Source organism: Primulina huaijiensis, chromosome 18 (genome assembly GCF_012295235.1).
Source record: "Primulina huaijiensis isolate GDHJ02 chromosome 18, ASM1229523v2, whole genome shotgun sequence".
NCBI classification, from domain to species: Eukaryota; Viridiplantae; Streptophyta; class Magnoliopsida; order Lamiales; family Gesneriaceae; genus Primulina; species Primulina huaijiensis.
The window spans coordinates 5,379,903-5,397,740 of NC_133323.1; the positions used below are offsets into that span (position 1 = coordinate 5,379,903).

The 17,838-nt window shown below is 35.1% G+C and overlaps 3 protein-coding genes and 1 non-coding gene across 5 annotated transcripts; 2 read left to right on the top strand and 2 right to left on the bottom strand.

The window, feature by feature from the left end:
• On the top strand, nt 1–1,417 carry LOC140964770 (mitogen-activated protein kinase kinase kinase 18). Its single transcript, XM_073424699.1, has one exon. The coding sequence runs from the start codon at nt 57–59 to the stop codon at nt 1,413–1,415; it is 1,359 nt and encodes a 452-aa protein (XP_073280800.1). The 5' UTR covers nt 1–56; the 3' UTR covers nt 1,416–1,417.
• A 2,057-nt stretch (nt 1,418–3,474) lies between these two features.
• On the bottom strand, nt 3,475–4,267 carry LOC140964371 (uncharacterized). Its single transcript, XM_073424078.1, has one exon. The coding sequence runs from the start codon at nt 4,107–4,109 to the stop codon at nt 3,660–3,662; it is 450 nt and encodes a 149-aa protein (XP_073280179.1). The 5' UTR covers nt 4,110–4,267; the 3' UTR covers nt 3,475–3,659.
• Nucleotides 4,268–5,087: 820 nt separating this feature from the next.
• LOC140964370 (uncharacterized) lies at nt 5,088–11,652 on the bottom strand. 2 transcript variants are annotated; one of them, XM_073424077.1, is made up of 14 exons: nt 11,386–11,652; nt 11,196–11,254; nt 10,526–10,726; nt 10,019–10,116; nt 9,519–9,712; nt 9,225–9,400; nt 8,347–8,691; nt 8,203–8,267; nt 6,921–6,969; nt 6,675–6,831; nt 5,947–6,031; nt 5,797–5,866; nt 5,494–5,634; nt 5,088–5,416 (listed from the first exon to the last, which is right to left on the bottom strand). In XM_073424077.1, exons 1-14 carry the CDS (start codon nt 11,492–11,494, stop codon nt 5,147–5,149), a joined length of 2,019 nt encoding a protein of 672 aa, XP_073280178.1. In that variant the 5' UTR covers nt 11,495–11,652; the 3' UTR covers nt 5,088–5,146. The 2 variants fall into 2 exon arrangements, with proteins under 2 accessions (XP_073280178.1, XP_073280177.1); XM_073424076.1 differs by having other exon boundaries at nt 11,196–11,260.
• A 1,576-nt stretch (nt 11,653–13,228) lies between these two features.
• Nucleotides 13,229–13,301, top strand: TRNAF-GAA (transfer RNA phenylalanine (anticodon GAA)). The gene has a single exon. It is a non-coding gene; the product is annotated as a tRNA-Phe (tRNA).
• The last annotated feature ends 4,537 nt before the right edge of the window (nt 13,302–17,838 follow it).

Here is a 17,838-nt window from a genome sequence, read left to right on the forward strand (position 1 = left end):
AACAAAAAAAGCTTCACACTTCATCAATTCTCTCTCTTCCCCCCCTTGTGTGGATTATGGACTGGACAAGGGGCCCTACGATCGGTAAAGGGTCCTCTGCGGCGGTGTATCTTGCCACCTCCGCTGCCGGAGAGCTGTTCGCGGTGAAGTCCGCCGATCTATCTTCTTCTATGTTGTTACAGAAAGAGCACTCTTTGATTTCTCAGCTTTCTTCTCCTCATGTAGTCAAATGCTTCGGTTCTGGTACCACTTTCGAGAACCATAAACCCGTTTACAATATTTTCTTGGAGTATGTCTCTGGCGGCACGATCTCGGAGCAGATTGCTAGGCAGGGTGGTTCGTTGGACGAAGGATTGATTCAATTCTACGCGCATCAGATTCTTCTGGGATTGAGTTATCTTCACCTGAATGGAATCGTGCATCGTGACATCAAGGGGCAAAACATATTGATTGGCGAAGATGGCGGGTTGAAGATAGCTGATTTCGGGTGTGCACACCGTGTGGAATCAAGCAACTTTTCGAAAGAAATGTTCGCCGGAACTCCAGCTTACATGGCCCCGGAAGTTGCTCGCAGTGAAGAGCAAAGCTTTCCTGCTGATATATGGTCTTTTGGTTGTACAGTGATTGAGATGGCCACAGGGTCTAATCCTTGGCCGGAGATGAAGGATCCTGCATCGGCCCTCTACAGAATCGCAAATTCAGGCGATGTCCCGGAAATTCCTGCCTTTTTTTCAGACAACGGAAAGGATTTCTTGAGCAAGTGCTTGACAAGGGATCGGAATGAGCGGTGGACGGCGGCTGAGCTTTTGCAGCACGATTTTCTTGGTGAAAGTCGTGGAGAAATCAGGGAGGAGTTCACCAGGAAATCTCCGACCAGTGTCATGGATCAGGGCTTCTGGGATTCGTTGGAAGAATCTGATTCTTCAAGAAATGCAACGAACATTTCTTCTACTTTGGAATCTCCCGCGAACAGGATCAAGGATCTGTTTGCAGATGTGCCTTTTTCATCAAATCTTAAATTTCCAGATTGGGCGCCGGCCGAGGATGACGATTGGGTGACGGTGAGATATTCTGCAGAGATCGAAGAATGTCGGGAATCAGTGAACCAAGATTCCGAACAAGACTCCATTGCTTCGGAATCTGACACGTCTTCGGGTGTTCGCGATGAAGATTTTCAGACCTTAATTGCCGTTGAGGATTCATTGTTTGAATGTTTTAACGTTGTAATTAGCATTCTTGATGGTGTCGATACAGTTCCAGTCATTTGCAGTGATGATACTGAGAAAGATGTTTCAGCCATTTTTGAGAGAATTTCAATGGAATCCTTTTCTCATAAAGATCAACTTTTACCTTTTTCTTCCATCTTTATCGTTTTATTAAAACAAAAAGTTCATCAAGTTATAAACTTTACGTGACTAACAAAAGGGAAAATTCATCCAAGAACTGGAATTTTGTGAATGATGAAGATAAACGAGGTAAGAGCTTCCGAATTACACCTCTCTACTTTGGATAACAAAAACTTATGTGAGACGGTTTCACAGGTCGTATTTTGTGAGACGAATCTCTTATTTAGGTCATCCATGAAAAAATATTACTTTTTATTGTGAATATCGGTATGATTGACCATCTCACAGATAAAGATTCGTGAGACCGTCTCACAAGAGACATACTCATTTTGGATTTAAAAAAAATCAAAATATAATAAAAAGAAGGTTGAATTTAAAAATATAAATAAAGATAGGATTCAGAATTAAAAAAAAAAAAGACATCAATAAAGTTTTATAATGAGAGTATAATTATAATTTTTCATCAAATTAATTAGAAGTTAGTATATGGATCTCAACTTTAATTAAATAGTAAATTTTAGTAGATCTAATGTGTTGCAGTCTTACATATCTATATTTGAGAGACAGATACTTGTACTGAAAAATAATACTATTGATATAAAAAAATAATATTTTTTTTTATGAGCTTGAGATTTTTTTCACAATATTGACTCGGTTGAATTTTTGTGTTTATATATATATATACACACGTAATATTTGTGTTGACGGCCTAACGTATACGACAAGTAAAAAACTATTGAAATATTGGAGGAGTGGAAATAGAGATCAGCACCGCCCTGTCCACCAGGCGTTGCATTTCACACATGGCGGTGGAGTTGACTCTGAGTTGGAGGAGTGAAAGATGACGCGGTCGTAGAATGTTTGGGTGTCAACACGATTGACTTTTTAAGAATGCAATGTAATATATGAGGATTTGGTAAGTGTCTAAATCGGATTGGTGCAAGAAAGTCAACTATTTTTTTTTTTATTGAAATTAATCCAACCAACAATCCCTTGGAAGTTTGGATAGGCCAGTTGGATGTTAGCTATGCAAAAACAAGAACAAGGCATTTGTAAACATTGTATTAGGTGGAGATTCATGCAACAAAAAATAGAAACAAACAAGCAAAGATTTAGGACAGTACTGATCAACTCTTGAATCCAATATCAAATTTTGTGTAAAGTCAACATACAAGTACTTTGTCACATTGTAAACCTTTCAAGAAGTCTTTTACTTTTAATATAAACCATTTGTGTAGTTAGATGATATAGTCGGCGAGTAGGGATGGACATTCGGGTTTGGGTTTTAGGTTCTCGACCTGATCGGTTCGGATAATAACTAAAAGGTAGAAATATCACCAATGACTAAGCGACAGAAAGCATGAATTAACCGATCACACACCAAAATAAGATGTATAAAAAATTTTATAGGTACTACTCATATCAACAATGTGCATCTTCTTTTATGGAACTCGTCACCTAAAAATTTCAAAGTTAAGCGTGCTTGATTTAGGACAATTCTGGGACGAGCGACCTCGTAAAAAGTTTCTCATGGTGCATAAGAGTGATATCATAAACACGCTATAAAAAACACTATTGGTATAGTGGGGACATTAGTTGAATATGTGGCATTACAGTTGGTATTAAAGATCGGACTCTCATAGAATGGTGTGGTTCGGGTACGAACCAAGTGGAAGCTGGTGGACATGCGACACCCGGAAATATGGAAACCCCACCAATAATTGGGCGACGAGAAGCATTAATGAACCGATCTCACACTAGAATGAGAGATATAAAAGTTTTGATATATACTACTCATATCAACAAAGTGCATCTTTTTTTCGGGAGTTCATCACTTAAAAACTCCAAAGTTAATAGCGCTAAGCTTGACTTAGAGCAATTATGTGATTTGTGACCCTATGAGAAGTTTCTCAGAGTGCGTATGAGTGATGACATAAACACGTTAGAAAGACAACTGTACCAACAGTAGAGATAATCGTCGAATTTAGAACGTTACAATTTATCTTCAAAATTACATTTTTTGTCATGTTGTTGAACAATTCACATAGTGAAAAATGATTTTTGATATATTCAGTTATTAAACACAAATATGATAAATTGTGTGACAAAAAATAAAAACAAATTCACAAGTTATAAACAGATTTTATGTGAATTTCTGATAGAATTTGTTCTTTCAATTCGATCGATAAATATGAAAAGATAGATGGAAAGTAACTGAATATAGAGCTTCTTCTTACATAGTTTATTTAAACATTAAAAATTTCACATCGTAGTTCGTATTAATAGAGGATGTTTTTGTAGACCATGCATGCATCAAGGCAATCCACCACCTCCACCTGCTCCTCCGCCAAACCCATACCCGGCGCCGCCACCGCCCAAACCACCTCCACCACCTCCACCAAAGCCTCCTCCAACTCCGCCGCCACTCCCCACTCCACCACCGAAGCCAGCCCCTCCACCATAACCAGACCCCCCACCAGCACCACCGCCACCACCGCCTCCATATCCTCCGCCACCCCCTAATCCACCACCACCACCTCCTACGCCTGCCCCTCCACCAAAGCCAGAGCCGCCACCCAGTCCTCCGCCACCTCCACCACCTCCACCACCCCCTCCTGCCCCAATGCCACCATATGCTCTTGGTACAGATCCAGGCCCGTGAAAGAAATTCTTGTCATCATCAAACGAACCTTGAAGCTTCCTTGCATCACCCTCCCCAAGAAGCACACCCAAAAGCACGAGAAGCAAAAAAGTACGAGTCATGTTATATCACTCGAAAACTTTACACCAATATGAAACCCAATCAAGTTCTGATGAATTCGGAACTCAAAATCAGGTGTTTATATAGAGAGACAGAAGAACAAACTTTCAAAGTTACGGTTGAGTATTCCCCCCACTGTCTTTTCTTCTCGATCGTAACATTTAATGAAGTTAGCTGCAATTTCTCTTTACTATATAGCTTCTATTGCTTTGAGCCACAGAAGACGTAAATACATAGCTGGCATTGCTATTTTCAATTAATGAAAGATGCTGTTAACCTCACCATTTCTGGTTATGCGGGGACTTTTGATCTGGAAATTGCACGAGTACTACTTATTTCAGAAACTTTAAGTTGGAAGGAATACCGGTGCGGTGCTACTTTTATAAGCATACTATTAATTGTGTTGATAAGCTACAATGTGGGTGGGTGGTCCTTGGAATGGTACTCAGCTCGATCGTAAGAAGTGACGCTAGCTTTTTGTTCATAAATTGAAATGGATAAAAGTGAAATACGTATGAGAAATCTGCAGAACACAAGTTCTATGCTGCACCTGAGTTTTACTCCGCGAGGAAATTTTACACATAAATCAATCACTAAAATGAAGAGATTAATATTTGAAGTATTACAGAGAATTATCAAGAGAGCTTGTCTCTCACGTAGAAACCTTGGATTGTTGGTGGAATTGTTGATACTAATTTCAAATTGAAGTTCAAATATTATACCTGTATACATTAATGATCCACTTTGTCCCTAGTATTCTGATAATTGACAGATTAAATGTGGTAGAAAGTTGGAATATGATTTTAAATGAGAGATTTGGAGACGTACCACCGACTAGATGGAAATGTAATATACCTTCTAACTTTAAGAACTACCAATTGTTCAAACCTCAGTAGTGACGAATCAGGAAACCAACAGGCTCCAACTGCTCCATTCATGAATCAAGCTGTTCTATTTCTAAGACGCTGAGAAAAAAAAGATATCAAAAGAAACTTGCACATTTTTTAATTGTTCTTGAAAAATATACACAATTTAATGATTATACAATTGTCTCATGATTGTCGACAGATGAAGAAGCACTGGGCTTTGGGGGCTTCTTAGAAAATATTGAGAATGGTTGGAGCAAAGGGTTCTTCTCCTCGTTATTTTTGGATGGAGTTTTTGACGAGCTCCTACTTTTGCCACCAAATATTAAGCCAAGCTTCTTGAAACGGTTTCTCAGGTCACCTGCCGCAGTTTCTTCAGGCAGATTGGTGATCTTAATAACTTCGTCTTGATTTAGTAGCATTGTCTCCATTGTTTCATAAACCTGCGATGAATGTAATAGCAATTTGTCTTAATAGTTGCATCTGACAATATCACTGGCCTTGACTGCATAAAACTTACCTGGCTTATGTCATCAAGTTTCTCGACCCATAATTTTCCTTGACAAGTTGCAACCAAATACTTCTTGCACTCGTTGAACAAATTCGACAAGCTGGGACTTGTAGAGAGAGTGGCCTCAGCGATTACTAGCCCCGAACCCAACTGGAAATTTAGAAAGAGATATCAAGAGTCACGTGGTTATTAAAAGCTCAACAGACGAACATCTGGTTTAATGTACATCAAGGTGCAACTCAAGGAGCAGTTGTTCCATCAAGTGTGCACCTTGGCCGTGAGGCATGCAATTTAAAGTCTTGAAGAACTTACAACAGCAATGAAGAGCTGCTTGAAAATCTCAGAAGGTGAGACATCATCCAGATAGTTCAGTATACCTTCCCTACATAAGTGTTGCAACGTTGCTTAAGTTATCCACAAAAAATTCAGATTATGATATTGTTGATATTTTGTGAAGCTTACACGGCTAAATCCTCATCATAAAGAGGAGATTGTCTCACTGCTGGCACAGGTTTGGATGTTTCCCACAGTTCACGCCACAAATTGCCTAGAAATCAAGTCATAAATTTGATTACACAATATATTTAGAACATAAATGAGTGAGTCAGAAGCATTGTTCTTGACATGTTTTTGTAAAACAATGGCCTTGCATATCAATCACTCTCAAATAGGAAGCAATGTTTCTGAGGAAGCCAATGTGGAACCGTTTATATTTCACTGCTTTTTCCACTAGCACAGCAAGTAATTTCTCCCTTGGGTAAACTCTAATGTAACTTAAAACATGAGTTGCTAGCACTATTGCTCAAAAACAATGATTTTCAACTACAGCATTTCATCAAAACATCAAAAGGTGATAAATTGTTATTAGCCTTGTCTGCTGCCATATGATTCAACCCTGCCCACTAGTAAAACCAAGGCGAGAATAAATTTAACAAAACCAATCATCCATAGTGTAAGTAAATTTCGAAAACCGAACTTCTTTCCTAAAAGCTGCGACAAAAAATAGACTGCTAATCTACCATAGCGTGCTTAAACGCCATTCTCATCAAAATCAAGGGAATCCTCGTTTAACATCTAGAATTCGTTGAAAATAAGAAATGTTTCAACAGAGGGAACTTATCTGTCTTCAAATACTAAAAAGAACAGCCAATCCAGATGATTAGTTACACTTAGCCTTATAAGAGTATTACCTTCCTTTTGCATTCGCTGACTAAGTTGTCCTTTGACAGACAACACATCACCACAACCAGGGGTATCAATCAAATCACTGCTGGAATAATTTTCCATCCAATCAGGAGGAGAGTGCCATCTAACAAAATCTTCTAATATGCAACCAGGATTCGCGGCCTGACAAAAATAGCAGTGCCAATTAGGAATGAAAAGTATCAAAGTTTTCCCATAGTCTAAGTTTCCAAGGGCATCATCATGAAACATACCTTGAAGGCCTGCATGTCTGAAAGAAGTTGGGAGCATCCTGCTCCAAGACTGACCAAATAAAAGCAGGCAACTCAAGTCAGAAAATGCACTTAAGAATATAAGAGAGACAAAGGTCTTCAGTCCTCAACATTGTCATTAGAAAATTGGTATATCATACACCTTTTCTTTAAATTGGAATGCTTGCACTTAGGTGGAGTACCATAGAAACTGAATCACAAGGTGAAAATTTCCACATTATTTACATGCAGGGCCTTCAAGGAGAATCATTGTGGCAAGAAAATAGATTTGCACAGATAATAAGTAAGCCCTCAAAATAAAATCAAAGAAACTTTAACTAATGTGGCGAAACACAATTCCCCGTGCACAAGTATCCTAAAAAAAGTTCCAACTTGAACATCAGATCATTAAAAAGAAAATAAATCTAATGTCAACTTTATTGAACTAGTAAACTATTTCCAATGTCTTACTTGATTGAACTAGTAAACTATTCCCGTCTAGGGAGATACAAATCCATTGATGTTCAATAAGTTCAACGAAGAGGAAAACCCTTGTCTTTCAGCCTGTAATATCTAGAGATGCTCGATAATTGAATAAGCTTTTCTAATATTCCTCCTTTTGTTATTTGTCCAAGTCGTCAAACCTAACCTAGAAGTCCCACTATCTTTAGGCACTGGTAAAAAGCCCAGATGTTAAAAACTTAAACCAAGTCACGGTTTGATGAACTGAATGCTTCCAAATATTCATTTTATCAGTAATTTTAGTCACAAACCAAGATCTTGCTGATGCATGAAAATATGAATAAAGTTGACGGAGTTGCTGAATAAAGTTGACGGAGACAGAACATGCACAGTATGAATTGCGGTCAATTGACATGATTATTCAACTACTATCTCGTTCCATCTATGACTATCGGCATGCATGCACAAACACTTGATGCAGACACACAGCAGCATCCAGGGACATGCAACAGAAGATGAAGCTAGATAAAAACTCAGTGCTTATTATTTGCTGTTGTAGAATTTTTTTCCCAAGGTAGCATGTGAGACAATGCCAGTTACCACAAGATAAGATATCAACACAGTCTTAAAACACAACATGACAAAAAGTGATGACCTACGTGATTCTCACCATGTTGGATTACTCTGATCCACTAGATCCAGAGAAACAATGTTTTTCGAAACAAAGAAGTCATTAAAAGTTTGATGATAATGAAAAGGATTAAATGCTACGAGCGCAACTGCCAAACCATATCAGGTCAAAGGTAGTTTGCAAATTACTAACCTCCCAGTTCGAAGTACAAACTCCTCTGTTTCCTTGATAAGGTCTTCTGTTAGCAAAGGCGGTTCCTATAAGTATGTGCATAAACCAAAAATGAGAAATGATGTAAACATTATTTCATTATCGTATGATCTATGTTTGACCAACCTGCATCACAGGTGAATACACAGATTCCCCAGTTTCGAGCATTGTCAAATTTTCACATTCTTTATCAGCTCCTAATCGAAGCACAAGTTCTCCGGACTTAGTTCTTGCATAAATATTCGGATCTAGGGGGAGTGTGCCTTCAGAAGCTGAAGATTCCTCAGCCATTGAACTGGCTTGAGCTGTGACACTGTCTAATGATTCAATGGCAGCAGAATAGCGTCTTTTTCTGGAAATGCAACAGTTAATGACCTGTAACTGCTGATATAAAAGACATGAATTCAGGTCTGGGATATCGTCTAGTGGAATTCCAGGAATATACTGTCCTTGATACCAAAGTCTTCTCAGCTGTAGAAGTAAAATAATAGAGTAAATACATTATGAGATAAAAATTTCAAAGAAGACCAGCAGAAATTCATCTGATTTGAAAATTCAAATAAGTGGAGAAAGCAGACAAGCAAAGTCATGCAATTCAAATAAGTGGAGAAAGCAGACAAGCAAAGTCATGCATATCACAAAGTATGGAATTCTATGTTCCGAACTATTTTGGTAGGGCTAGAAGAAAGGAAATTCACAAGTTTTATCTGAATCCTCTATCCATCTGTTACTTCAACGATCTCAATTTAATATCTTATCATATTGCCAAAAATTTTTTTGCACATGTTTCCCAAAACAAACCTTCTTCTTGGAGCTTGTTTATCAACAAAAACTATTATTCACTTCAACTTTAATGAGGGATACAGCGGGTTTGTAGAAACTTCAGATATTTAAGATGAGTAAAATATTCTTCATCCTTGACAACAAAACGAATGTACGTGGCATGATCCAAAGCCAATACATGATAACGCAGATTCAACTTCAATTCTGTTAAGTACACTTACTTCATCAACCACCCTGGACCAAAAAGATGCCATTTTTCGCAGTGTTTTTAAGCAGCCAATTGCTTCAGAGAGCTTAACGACAAAACTTTCTACAGGAGCACCATGAATATCCTTAAGTAAAGATGCAGCTGTCTGTGCTTCCAAACCAGAAAAAGTCCTCCCCGAAAAGCTTCCTTCTGCGAGTATCTTGCAGATATTGCACCAAAAGTGAAAATCAACATAGATTATGGAGCTGAAAATTATTCATTTTAGCCTTCATATCTAGACAGGCTTTCAGACAATCAAATTGTATACCTGTGTTAAGCAATGCATTTACAACAGAAATTACTTTCTCATCCGCACCAAACTCACTGGTCCACTTATCTTCCTTTTCACGTAGCACAAGTGACTTCATCGCTGAAAAACTCAAACTCGCTCTCTCTCTGATTGGTGATGAGCCTCTGGATGAGGCAAGGAGATCTTTCATGGAGTTGTAGCTTATACCAGTCCTGAAATGCAGCAAAAAACATAACTATGGCAGCTTTCAATAGTTACAGCAATAGGCTCATCACAGACATGTCAAGCATCAATGTATTTATGCAAGAATGATGAATGAGAAATAAACAAAAAATCCATTTCAGCCATATCTTTAAGGAGCCTACTCAAAATCCTTATCTCCAAATAGAGCTATTTGATTTTTACATCACGGGCAGCATAGATAGCCATTGACCTCAACTCTAGTTTCGAATGTCACCAGTAAGGGTAGACAAAATGTAAGCAAATAAGTTCCAGACTCTAACCAGGAAAATTCTTACTCAATTGCCACAGCCAACTGTTTCACAATGGCTGAAGATGGTATGATATCCGTGATTGCATTATTTGAACCTTCGGGTATAATTCCCTCTTCTGAACCCTGTAAGGCATCAAACTTTCCTCGATAAATGAAAAGGAGAAACTCTATACTTTATACTTCAATAAACTTTGTCATTTCAACCATGAATAGGAATGAGAACACCAAACATGGTCAGAAACTGTGATTTGAACCCACAAAACATAAAACATATTATAATGTGGCAAATTTCATATCAACAAAAAGAATAAGATAATTGATGTGATACAGAGAAATAAGGCTGTTTCAATATTACATTTCAACGAGTGGACTAAATATGACTGCATCGGACGTCAAAGTGAGCCACAAAGTAGAAAATCCCATTTGTAGTATGGACAAATGGATAAATTCAAGCTTTTGACTGATCGAACATGATAATGGTAAATGATATTAAAACGAAATGAAATGGCTCAAAATAAGAAGTACGACTTACATTGGAAGGAGAGAATTCTCTCTCACCCATAAAGTATAAATTTTCATCGAAAATGGCATATGCCATTGTTGAATTACCAGGCTTTTCAAAATCCTCAGGTCCCTTTTTGCCTATTCCTATATTTTTCAATCTCTCATGCCAGTCTTGCTTGGTTTTTATAGGCCTAGGCCTCACTCTTTGAGTCTTTGTTTCATGGAAATCCTGCAGTACAAGAATGAACAAAATATATCTAAATAATTTACCAACAAATTCAGCATCATAACATTAATAGCATTTAAAACAATCACGATATCATGAACATTCAGATTCACAGTACATAATCTTCCCCACCATTGATATAAATGAAAACTTCCACATCAGTAGAAAAACATAAATACGCATTCGCATGGATATAAGATGCTGCGGTAGAAAAGGCCTTCAAAATATTTTTTAAAAATAACTATTTCACGCAGTCATACGCTCAACTAAAGGAAACTTGACAAAGAAATTCAAATTCAGATAAAAAAAAAATCAAATCCTAACTCAAGTTCCATCACCTCGTTATTACAATCATCTAGACGAGGCTTAATTCAGGTGAAGAGCCTCTTCATACAATTTCATTCACCCAGTCAAACATCCTCCACAATCGAAACAGGATTCAAATCGAATCAGAGAAGAGAAACGTAATCACCTTCGGTGCATCAGCATCCTGTAGGAACACGGGCGTTGATTCTCTTGGCGCTTGCTCATCTAAATCTTCTCCGATATAATTAAATTCCAATAAATAAATAAAAAAACAGTAATGAAATCCTAACTTTAGAAAATGAAGTTAGCGTGCATAAACTGACAAGTATCGGACCATAGTGTGCGCGCGTGCGTACCTCGATGGGTGATGGAATCGGGTTTCTTAATATCCGTGAAAACTTTCTCCGCTTTAGCGGCCGCAGAATGAATGGCTGTCCTGGCTCTGGACACGAATGATCCCTCCATTGCCCACGTGCTCAAGCAGGAATCAACGAAATCGACGCCATGTTCGTGGAATGCGGAACAGAGATTGGAGGGAATTCAGAAAATCAACGATCTAGTGAAGGTGCTGACTGAATTGGACCATGGTTCGACTTTGAGGGTAAATGAAAATCAATCGGGGATGAATGAATCCACAAATTATAGAACAAAAATTAATTAAGACTTTTATATAAGTGAAATTTTTGCTTTAATTTTTGTATAGTTTTAAAAAGTAAAATTGTATTCAAATTTGATTTTTAAAAATTCTATAAAAATTTATAAGTATTCAAAATATTGTTTATAATGACTCTAAAATACCGATAGATTTTTTATGATTTCATGGAATTATATTAAGTACAAAAATGAAAGTATAAGATACAATTATAAAATATCAACAAAAAAAAAATTTAATTCAACTTAAAGATTTAGACGGATATTTAATTAAGAAATCTCTTACTATATATATGAATGTGTGATTGATACATAATTTTAAAAGTTTATCAACAAATATATAAGAATAACTATAATAAACTAAATATTTAAAATTTTATAAAATTACACGAATTAAATATATTTAACATATTTATTATTTATTTTTAGGTATAAATAATTGTCTTGTTTAATTTTTTGTTAGATATATTGTCAAAAAGAAAATTGATATATTTTTCATATAAATTTTTTTTAATGAATCAATTTATTTTAAGTTTTATTATTTATTAATATTGAAAATTATATATATATATATAACAAATAATATATTGAATTGAATTGAATAACTAAATTTAATCATAACAAATTTAATAATGACATATTTATTGTCTTTTAAATTAAAGTAATAATTTTAAAATATATATCTAACAAACCGAAACGTAACTTGTAATTAATATTTTTTCCTTTGTATCGTGATACACAAATGCCGAAGTAATATAGGGATTAGCTGTTGTACGGTGACATGGGCTACGAAATCACTGAAAACTATGTCGACGAAGCTCCGAGCATTTTCCCAAGTCCACAGCAAGCTGATTTTATCTCCTTTAAATCCTGTAAACCAATATACGTATAATTGCAATCTTTTGAACATATTACAATTTATGGATTTAAAGAAATAGTGATCGCCTAATAGTTTTTTGTCCAGCTCATTATGAAATTCTATTCTTGATTAAATGTTAACTTTATGATTGTGTTTCAGCTCATTTGGATCATTAAATAGTTCATAAGATAGCAGAAAGAAGTTAAACCGGACAGTCGAAAGTTTGTACCATAAACTGATGGATTGTGAATGAAGTTGAGAAAGACGGTGTATGTATCAAAGTAGGAGAAGTGAAAATCATTGAGCTCTAGCTTTAACTGCTGCAACATCTGTGTGAACTCCTGATTGTACTCGTTGGACCAGAAATTTGCTTGTTCATTGCACTCATCGATCTTATTCTCGAGTGATCTTTGCTACCCCATGAACAAGAACTTGCGAGCGCCTAGGACGTGTAGCCCTTAAATACAAAGAGGACAGAGCAGCATGTGTTGCATTAGTAGCTTGCAATGGCCAAGAATGTCATTGCTAGCTATTACAACTGGAAATAGAGATTTTGGCAAGTGTTCCTCGGCAGCAATCGATCCCAGTTCTTGCACCAGTCTTCCGCAGGCGGTGGAAAAGTGGGTCACCTGCTTTGCTAATGAGATTGTTTACTCATAATATAAATAAAATTAGATTAACAATAACAAGCGGGGATAGCTCAGTTGGGAGAGCGTCAGACTGAAGATCTGAAGGTCACGTGTTCGATCCACGTTCACCGCAATTTGGTAATGTTTTACTTATACATATTTTAATTTTTTATTGTGTTCATAATTATTTTCTTGAGAAGTTTTCGTACTTTTAATATTTGACAAATTTGATTTAACATAAAGTATTTGTAATCCAAAAAACTCTAAAAATTATTTTTTTCAGAATTTTCACTTTAATTATTTTTATTCGTATAATATTTTATTTTGATTTAAAGTATGAATATTCAATGGTTTTTCTATTATTTTAATCTGATTTTTTATCATAATAATTTAGATTAAATATTATTTAATATGTGACAAATTTGATTTAAAATTAGTACCAAATTTAATTGCATTTTAATTACTTTTATTTTATTAATATTTTTATTTCAATTTTAAAATATGAAATTATTATTTTTATTATATATAATTTAATTGACACTATTATCACACAAATAAAAATAATTAGGGTGTAATAAATTTTTTAGAATACTAAAGTTTCTGTTTAATTTAAAAAATTACGAATGAAAACATTTAAAATTATAATTTGTATGATTAATATTAATAAAAAGGTAAATTTGGAATGTTGTAGTGATTTTTGAATTATAGATTTTTTTTATTACTTTTAAAAATTGAGAGGTTAATATGTTAGATATGTAAAAATGTTAAGGGGGTATTGTTATTCTCATATTTATTTGAGGTTTTTCGCAGTTGTCAAGGGAACATAATTAACCATGTTAAATAAAGAGAAACTTGAATTTTGGATCCGTATATAACCAAATTTTAATCTTAATTATTTATCTTTTTAAAAAATTTTTTTTTAATGCAGCAATTTAGTCATTTTCCCTGCACAAAAAAATGTGGCATTGACATGTATGAAACGTCGCATCGCTAATCAGAATAAAAATGACTAAAATTTAAAAAATAATTTGAAAGATATCGAAATTTGATAACATAAAAAAAATTGTACAATACTATACTGTAAGGCTACGTTTGGTTGGAAAATAAAATAATGAAATGATTAAGAAAGAAATGATAAAAAGAATGATTGAAGTAGATAAGGATAAAATAATATTATGTTTGGTATGATTTTTAAAAATGGGATAAATAATAATCTGACAAAATTGCCTTTCCAGTTTTGTGGCGGTGGTCGACGCCGGCGGCGGCGGTCCGGCTATCGGCCGACAGTCGACCGACAGGCGGAGGAGGGGATCGGCGGCGGCGGCGGCGGCTATGGTCGGCGACGGCAGCGACAGCGGCGGTGGTCCGGCTATCGGCCGGCGGTCGGCCAACAGGAGGAGGGGGTGGTCGGCGGCAGCGACGGCAGCAGCAGTCGACGGCGGCGGGGGTCGAAGGTAGGCGACTGTCGACGGTCGGCAGCGGCGGTGGTCAGAGGTCTGCGACGGTCGGTGGTCGGCCGGCGGTTGGTGTAGGGAAGTGCTGGTGAGTTTGAATTTAGGAGAATAGTAAAATTGAAAAAATATGATGGATTAAGAATGAGATTAATAATCCTAAGAGGTGAGGAGTGATTATTTTATCACACCTAATATAACCCAATCATTCATAAGAGGGATAGACTTGGTTAAATAATCACCCCTACCAAACATGTGATTAGGTGGGTTAAAAAAATGAACCTACCTAATCACTCGTACCAAACGCACCCTAATTATTTCTTTTAAAAAATTAAATAATCTGTTTATCTCTTTATATATTTAAAAATTAATCAAATTGAAGAGTAAAAGGGGTGTATTGGTTATAGATTTTTAATGACTTTTATGGAGTTTAAAAGTCTAGAGGTATTCAAACTAGACTTTTATATACTCCATAAAAGTTTAGTGGTATTCAATGTAAACTTTTATAGAATTTTAAAAAGTCATGTGGTATTCAAACTTGACTTTTAAAAACTCTACAAAAGTCTATAGGTATTCAAAATGTCAATAGACTTTTAATGACTCTATAGAATTCTATTAAATACAAGAATTATAGCCTAAGGCACAACAATAAAATGTCAACAAAAGTCTTTGATTCAACCTAAAGATTTGTATGTACATTTAATTGAGAAATCTCCTAAATTCACATACTCAATACAAACTTTCATTCTTTTCTCATCTATTTAGTACTTTTTAAAAACATAATTACAATTTAATTTTTTTATTAATTATTATATAACATTTTATTTTTAATTATTTTCTTTAATTTTAGTTAATCTATATCTTAAATTATTGTATAAGCAAATTCATACCGATACTATACCAAAATTTTCAGTATACCGAACCAAAAAAACCTTACATTTTAAAAAAAGTTATAATTTATTGTTTTAAAATATTATATATTTTAAAATTTTTGTATATTTTTCCGTTATTTCGGTATATACCAAAATTTCTAAATTGGATATCGTTACCGTATCGAAAAATTCAGTATTGTTACCGTACCGTACCGAAATATTCGGTATACTTATAATTCGGTAAATTCAATATTTTTTTGTTACGGTAATCTCGGTATACCGAAAATTCGGTATTTTTTCCCACCCCTAACAGGGCTTGTATTGGCATGTGCTATATTACATAATTTTCTTTGAAAGAAGTGTGAATTTGATGAATTTCAAATTGAACTATATAATGAAGCTCAATTGTCTTCATCAGCACAAGTTTATGAAGGTGACGACTTTGTCAGTTATTTAATACTCAAAAACAATAATGAGAAAATGCTAATGCATGGAGGGATACCATAGCCAATGGAATGTAGAACAATGTTGATCAAATTGTCAGTAATGATTAGATTTTTTTTATAAAAGACTATTCATTATTTTGAGTGTTTTTTTAATAAAATTTTATTATTAACTTATAAAAATATTGTTCATTAATATGTTGAATTGACATAAAGAATTGAAATTTTGATTTCAATAAATTGGAAAGTTCATTTGTCGTTTTTCACAAATTAAATTAATTTAAATTTTAAGTAAGTAAAATTCATTTACATTCATAAATAAAAAATAATTTAAAATTGAAGAGGTTATCTATGTCCAATAATTATTTTTAAAAAATTAATAAAAAATAAATCACAATTATAAACTACAAAATTCACATAATTCTATGAAAAAGTTTACAAAAGTCAATAAAAATCCATCAACTCCACAAAAGTCTAACATTAAAAAAAAATCATTAAAAATCTTTGAAAGTATAGAATGAATACAACCTCACAAAATTATCCTAAAAAATAAAATATATTTTTAATCAAATCTCGAAAGGAACATGAGACCCCGATGAGCACTTATCTCGATTTTAGAATGACGCCCCTCTTACATCAGTACTCATATCCCATTATCAGGTCGACCACATAATGGTTCAATTTACTCTGATAAATAACGTCGAAGAGGTGCAGATGTCCCGGAGAGGAGAAAAAAAACAACCTTAGAATTACGGGTATGGCCGACACCGAGATCAAGGAGGTTGGATCCCCCTTGACCGATAGGAAAATTTGTTGCTTACACGCCTTTGAAAATAAGTAAATCTAGAGCACTAGAAAGCTAAGATCAGGAGTTACAATCAAGAAATTACAATAATATAGCAAGGTAGAGCTTCTGATTTTAGAAAATTATATTTCTGGTCGTACAATTTTTATTTTCATTTTTTGTAGCCCATCGATTTGTAATTTTTTTCGATTTTAGTAATTTTTCGTCGAATTACTGACACGTCGTAGAAAAGGACGACGGCTCTAATTGAAATGCCCGCGAACATGCGAAAGCAACGATGATCCTTTCTCCCTCCATTATTATGATCAGAAAACGACCAATTAATTCATTAGATGGGAGACATGAACATAGAACTAACCATCTAAAATTAGGCTGATTCTAAAACTTCAAAACAAACATAATACAAATATTTCATATTCAAATTTCCCGATATATATTGATCCATGCAAATATTGACCTCGAATCAAAAGGACTCTTGCTCCTGAAAATACATGCAGTAAACTAGTAATTTATAGCAACCCAAAGGCTTACACTAGCTCGCTAGCTAGCTAGCAATTCAAGCCCTGGATGATCTGGTGGAAACCGGGAAAAATGGGGCCCGACTGCTTTGTTTGGGGCCAGTATTCTTCTTGGAACCCAGGCCGGATCTCGCCTTCGAATCACGCAAATAACACATATCACCTTCACACACGTATCGACTACTCCTGCCGGCAGATTGCTCGGAGAAACAGCTCAATATGTAGGACAAAGTCACAGCCATCGATCTAAATGTACGTATATTCTTGTTTTACCAGCAGCACTTGTATTCTATTTATTCTCCATAACAACTGCGCGTTGCTACATACATATATATATACATATATTCATACATATATATATAGTCAAAAGAATACTTTTCTCTGATGGATGTTGATATTTAAACTATTATATTATATGTTCAGAGGTCAATATAAGGAGGCTAGCGTTATACGACTTGCTGATATTTTGTGTTTCATGTGTTGTTGGAGTTTACACGTCTTCGTAAGAGCCTCGTGGTGATCATCAATTCTCAATAAATATATATATTATGTTTACGATGGAGACACACACAAATATATAT